Source organism: Cryptotermes secundus, unplaced genomic scaffold, assembly GCF_002891405.2.
Source record: "Cryptotermes secundus unplaced genomic scaffold, Csec_1.0 scaffold518, whole genome shotgun sequence".
In the NCBI taxonomy this organism is placed as follows: Eukaryota; Metazoa; Arthropoda; class Insecta; order Blattodea; family Kalotermitidae; genus Cryptotermes; species Cryptotermes secundus.
This window is the reverse complement of record NW_019731580.1, coordinates 739,660-746,559: the sequence shown is the minus strand read 5'-3', so window position 1 is coordinate 746,559 and position 6,900 is coordinate 739,660. Positions and strand designations below refer to the sequence as shown.

Here is a 6,900-nt window from a genome sequence, read left to right as displayed (position 1 = left end):
AACTATTAGCAAATGGAAATATTGGGGGTACAGTGTCTCCGTACGTTCATGAGATGGGTGTGTCAGGCACCGCACTCGTGGTAGGTAAATGTTCATGATTACTGTCTTGTGGATCATTGTCTATCACTGTATTATTGTCACTATCAACTTCATCCAATTCAGGAATCATTATTTCATCGCCACTATCATCATCAGAACAAATCTCGTTTACAACATTTTCCAGCTGGTCTGTAGGAACACGAAGACACTTGCTGCAAGAAGCCATGGTGAAACTGAATGAATGTGAAATATTTTCTGACCTTTTCCTTCTCAGAGGGTTCTGACAGTAATATAGACCCCCACAAAGTTTACAAGGGTTCTTTACAAACATGCGCAAAAACTATCATATATATGTCTTTGGTTGATGAGTGCCAAGAGAGCAAAGAAGGGAAGAGATTGTCAAAGCGTTAAAACACGCCAACGCCAGGGAACGGCTGGCATCGTCCGGGCGTTAAAACACGCCCGCGCCAGTCAAAGAGTTAATGTCCTGTTGCACTGATTTTCTTCCATGATATATATACAGTTGCCGTCTTGTGCACTCAATTTCACCTGTTACTTCACCACACGTTTCGGCAACATAGTGCCATCATCAGGTGCCCAAATTACGGCAAGCTATCTGATTGCTTGCCTTTATAAAATTATTTAAAAAGTATTTAAAAAGTGCATATTTGTCAACTATAATAAATTTACACATACTAAAACTTGTTAAGATTATTCATCTTATGTGTCATAATTAAAACTTGCATGTGGTTCTTCCACTGTGGGGGTCGTTTTTCTTATATTCTGTGTAAACCGTCTCTTGTGGTGAGTGTTCCCTTCTTAGCTCGCAGCTAAGAAGGGGTGGGTGACATGGTATCACATGTTCAGTTGTAGTGGCGCCAGACTGCATGGCAACACTACTTCCCGCAGTTCTTATATTGTTGCGCAGCATCGCTGCTGTTGTGGAGACTGTTTTTTTTTCCAAGCCGTTTCCTAGCAACGGCCGTCTCCCTGTCTCTACAGTTTCGCCGTTCAGGCATCATGTCACAGTATAATAAACAATTTGTGTATAGTTTTAATTTATAATGTGTAGTAACACTAAATGTGGAAGCCTTAAAGCTGGTTGCTTATTCATTCAGTATATACACTCAACTCTTGATTATCCGGGATAATGGTGGGGATGGAACTCACGATTAATCGAAAACCCGGTTAAGACAACTTTTATTAAAAGTAGTACTGTAATACTGTACCTTCATAATACTATAGGCCTACCTGTATTTAAATTTATTCAACCTCGTTTTTATGTCATCTCATGGCCTATGTAATGCTTTTTTTACATTACACAGAAGTATGAATTAGTTATTTCAATCACAGTCTTCAACAACATCCAATACTTTTTATGGATATTCACACTTAACACTTAAAAAAATTTAATATTGTTGTTTGCTTTTTCGCGGCATATTCATTTTTACGGATATGCGTACGAAGCCTACGTAATATTAGCTTGTCACTTAATAAACTCTTCTCTTCACTCTCAAGATAGTCTAGTAAGGATTCCAAATGATTAAGAGCAGCACCATGTGATATTTTCTTACTAGCAGCAGCGTCCACATCTTCCTCATTCTCACTTTCTTCCTGCTCTTCTGGCTGCACCCCCACTGCTTAACATTTCGAAGCCCGGTTCACACGAGTTTCTGTTCAATACTTATCACAACACGCTTAAGCGCCCTCCATAGTCTAGGGGTAACGTTCCCACCTCATGACTCAAGGTACGCGGGTTCAAACTCGGCGGAGGTCGTGGAATTTTTAAGGGCGGAAAAATTCAGGGAACAAGTCCTCTGGGAGGGACTTTAAGCTGTGGGTCCCGTGTTGTAGATTTACGGCACGTAAAAGAACCTCATGTCTCTAGGAGGCCTCTGAGCAAAATTTGGCCAAAAATTTCCTGCCCAAAGTAGTTTCCAATGCCTCCGGTAGATGGGGGAAGTATTCGTATCACTGCCAGAGTAGGGGGGACCTCTCTGACAGAAAGGGACTAACTATTAGATACCACTGCCAGTAGAAGGTTGGAACCTCGCTGGCAGAAAGGGACTGATAGTAAGCACCAGTACCGGAAGGGGATGGAGCCTGTAGAAATTAAAAGGGGGATGTACAATAGACTATCAGTCGCGGTGCATGGGGAAACCCACCCCCTCCATACTGAATAACTGAATATCACAACACGCTTCCTTTTACACCCTGACATTTTGCTAATACACTTGAAGATCGATACAAAGAGACTAAGTCGGGTGGTCTATCTGTCCTTGAAACTTTCCACAAATCCTTGCATTCTTTCACCCTTACTCTACAACATTGTGTTAGCATAAGGGGGCCAAAAAATGCAGAGCTCGGTTCACACTAGTGCGAAAAGAGTGTTACAACTCACCATGTGAAACAAAAGTGAATGAATAGTAAACAACATATAAGCCTCAAAAAGCCTCGGTTAAGCCGCAAACCGGTTTATCGGCCCCCGGATAATCGAGAGTTGAGTGTAGTTCTGATGTCTGGCTGGTTTTAGGAAGTATTATTTAACATTGAATAGCTGCATGTGAATTTGGTGTTTGCTTATTGTAAGGGAACATTTTATTTTAGTCTTTATTATATCCTCTATAATTGCTTCTGCATAACATGCCTGCTAAGGGTATATTTGTATAATTCAATGTCTTATCATCAGGAATAGATCCTGTTGTCTTCCATGGACAAACTGTAGAAAAAGTTGTCAAGTTGGAGTATAACACATCAGAAATTACCTTTGTAACACACTAGTCCATTAATGGAAACTTACTTTTTAGGTCTGGTCTGCTGAATGTCGATGAGCGTCGACAGAGATGGGCAGTAGTTCGGTCATGTGAACTGGGAAAGTTTGCTATGAAAGATGATTAATGGGTTAAAGTTCGTGCTGCTATTCTTCCATACTTCACAGGTAATTTGGTAACTTGAAATACAGAAAATCCTTCCGTATAACTTGATAACAACTGTGCAGGTTAGTGTAACTGTAATACTCTGGACCTGTATGTGTAATGTGAGATTTGAGGCTTTCACGGCGGTGACTACCCTGAAGATGGGGGCGATACGTTCCTCCGAAACGTCGGTTAACACCACATATACACGGCGCCAAATCCCAGAAGACTGCTTTCTTCTGTATGTGTAATGTCTGGTAGAACCTTGGCTGGGTTATTGGCTCTCATTAATGAAGTATTTCATGGTTTTCATCAGTTCCTCAAAGTAGGTGCTGCAGTAATAACTTGAAGTGGTCCATGGTCAGTCTCTACCTCCTTGCCTATATGTACGTAGGTCGTACCAAAAGTCATGAGCAACTTTTTTTTGCATGCAACCTGGGAACAGCAGATGATAGAGAGTATGGTGGTAGGTGGAACCAGCTGTTGTGTTAACCTTGAGTGTCTTGTGGTGTCAATAGCTTGCATCACATGACCAGTATCACTCCTAACAAAATGGCCAACAATGATATGTCATTTCGCCAGCGTGCTGTCATCAAATTTCTTGTGAAAGAGGAAACCCTGCTGCAGAAATTCACCAGAGACTTCAGTGTGCTTATGGAAGTGTGTGTATGGGTGCGAGCAGTGTTCGAAGATGGGTGAAACATTTTAAAGATGGGAACACCAGCATCGAAGATGAGCCTCGGAGCGGTCGTCCTCAAACAGCCTCAGCTGAACAGAACAAGGAAAGAGTGGATGAGATCATTCAAGATGAGAGGCATGTGACTGTGGACCAAATAGCCCCAAAACTTGGAATAGGGCACGGTGCAGTACAGGAGATGATTGAAAACTTGGGCTATAGGAAAGTTTGTGCTCGTTGGGTCCTGCGGTTATTGACCAAAGACCACAAAGGTCAGTGAAAAGCCATCACCTGAGAACTGCTGCAGAGATATCGACACAAAGGCGATGATTTTCTGCTCTGTATTGTGACAGGTTTCACCATTGAGCTGTCCCCTTGTAAGGACAGGCTCATAAAAACGACTTGCTTGCCGCCGTGGTGCAGTATGCCTCCCTAAGGTCAAGTAAGGGGTCTCAAGGGAGAAAACCCAAAAATGGACGGCAAGTCGGGCTGGGCGGATTTACTGGGCAGGAGCTCTACCATGGAACGTATGGTGACACAGTACACATAGAACTATATTGGTAACTTGGGTGTAGATTATCAGGAACAGGCCTGAAGGGATATTACAGTTATTACAATTAATGGTTAAACAGATATTACAACACACCTACTGGCATACAAATCAAACTAGTACCACACCTATGGTGTATCAAACTATACCACACCTCATTGCATACCAAACATCTCAAGTGAGTCACTCATTTTCTTAAGGAAACTCAAATATATTTTTACCTCCACAGAGTAGTCGTACCCGACTAGCTCGTGAGGGCTGCTTCTCCCCATCTTCTTCTGCTACATGCTGTAACATAATTTGTCAAACTGAACTTATACTGTTCCAAAAACATAATTTAGTAACCAGCGATGTTGCTGGCTTGAAGTTCAGAGGGAGAAGAGAGCACTTCCATATTCTGGGCTTACCATGAGCCCTCAGATGGACGTAAAGAAGGGGAAAAGGAACACGTGACGTGACTTCACCCAAGGACATCAGTCGGAAAGAAAGGATCAGCCACACGTAGTGGTGTTTGGAGAAGAAGAAAGAGAGCCCCCCTCCAAAGATCTTACTAGAGAAGAACCATTGCACGGTTCACCATTTCGAACCTGAAATGAAACGGCAGAGTATGGAATGTCACCATTTGCATTCTCGATCAAAAAAGAAGGCAAAGACAGTGCCATCAGCTGCGAAGGTGATGGGCACGGTCTTCTGGGATGCAGAGGGGTTTATTCTGGCTGATTTCCTGGAACCTGGGCAAACCATTAATGCTGCTCGTTATGTCCAGACGCTGCACAAGCTCTGTCGTGCATTGCGCGATAAACGTCCGGGACGTAACATCATCATCCTGCATGACAACGCTCGCCCCCACGCCTCTGGCCTCACATTGGAAGCAATTGCAAAGATGGGGTGGGAAGTTCTTCCACACCCCTCCTATAGCCCTGATCTGACACCCTCCGACTACCATCTTTTTGGATTTGTGAAGGATCAGCTGTGTGGACAACGTTTTGAGACAAGGGAGGCAATTCAGAAAGCAGTGTGTCAGTGTATTCTGATGGCTGGAATGGAATTTTACAGAAGGGGAATTTTCAAACTCCCAGAACGGTGGGAGAAATGGGTACAAAGAAGTGGTGATTATGTGGAAAAATAAGGAAAGGTCTGTAGATTGAGATGGTGTATTTGGTTTGTCAATAATAAAGTATGTTACTTTACAAAAATTTGTTGCTCATGACTTTCAGTACGACCCTCGTAATTGTCTTCCCACCTCACCCTAATACCATATGGCACACAAAGGTGAAACAGAATATTTAAATAGAATAAATACAGTAAAACTTGGTTATAGCAACATCGGTTTCTGCGACACCTTGTCTATTGCGTCAAATATTCAATGGTACGAACTAATTCCTCATAAAGCAACTGTTTTTATACCTTGCTTAGTACGACATGCACAAATGCATCAACCTCGTATGTAACGTCATTTTCATTCCTGAATTTCTCTGATATGGACATTGAACGTAATTTAGAAAGTGTGTATTGGGCAAGTAACAGGAAACAGATGAATATAACTGATTACTGTACTCGTATCTAGGTACAGTAAGGCACAACAGTTGATGTAATCTACTGTAATTTGGTGAGTAGGCCTACCTTTAATATACAGTATTAGTGCGGTGTGTATTGTCAGTGAAAAGCGCTGTAATATGTCTTTGATATTACACATTTGGGCAATTCCACGTTAATGTTACGTTAGTCTGTACTTAACTACGTATTTCACTAAAAAATGCAACATTTTAACTTGGTTTTTGGTAGATTTTTACGTGACTAACATAAGGCTACTGTGGAAGTGCCCATTTCGGTTACAACGACATTCGTTTATAACGCCACTATTTTTAGGTCCCTTTGATGACGTTATAACCAAGTTCTACTGTATATGTTTTATAACAAAACTATATACAACTTGTGCATACCTCCTGCCTGAAATAATTGTGGAGTGAATAATACCAAAGTAAGTTTGTGCTGTAATTTCTATGGTTAACATTAGTGTACAACTTCTCCTGAAATACAGTATGAATGTCATAACATTGGAGACAGCCCCATTTCTGATAACATTGGAGACAGCCCCATTTCTGGGGAGTTTAATTCCATATTATATCAACAATAGCAGAGTGGTGATTGCAGATTTGTAAGGTGGGAAGAACATAATAAGCATTCTTTCTAGTATCTTGAAATTTTGTAAAGGATTTGTTTTTATGAGAAAAGGTAAATCTGTCCCTGTAGCAGGCCATGAATGCTCATAGATGGCGGTAAGGTTACGCACTGGCCACTCTTTTACCACCCGGGAAAATTGCTGGTACTCATTTCTATTAGAGACTGAGTCAATCCCAGGGCCATAGTGCAACTGGAAGAATTAGGTCAATTAAAAAATCCAGTGACCTCATCAGGATTTCATCCCACGACCATCCAGCTTGTGGCATAGTGCCTCGACCAACTACATAACTAAGTGTGTATATTTGAAGATTTGGGGGGGGGAATAGAAAACAGCAACATAGTAACCAAGTTTTTCTCAAATTGTTATACCTGATGAATAGGGCCCAGATTTCTATGATGTCATATTTTTTCCTAGGGTTTATTCCTATTTTTAAATGTAATTATGCAAGTTTCCAGTCATTCTTATTGAAATTATGTCGTTTTTATTGTGCATATAAATGCATATTTTAGAGTTTTATTGGTTTTACAGCATATTT

At 41.3% G+C, this 6,900-nt stretch overlaps 1 protein-coding gene across 3 annotated transcripts in view; it reads left to right on the top strand.

The window, feature by feature from the left end:
* LOC111867184 (phosphatidylserine synthase 2) overlaps positions 1-6,900 on the top strand; it is a 35,280-nt gene that overhangs the window by 17,245 nt on the left and 11,135 nt on the right. For all 3 annotated transcript variants that reach the window (XM_023856787.2, XM_033752586.1, XM_023856786.2), the window contains one exon: positions 2,847-2,977. In XM_023856787.2, the coding sequence (XP_023712555.1) occupies positions 2,847-2,937 (91 nt within the window). In that variant the 3' untranslated portion in view covers positions 2,938-2,977. The remainder of the gene's footprint in view (positions 1-2,846; positions 2,978-6,900) is intronic.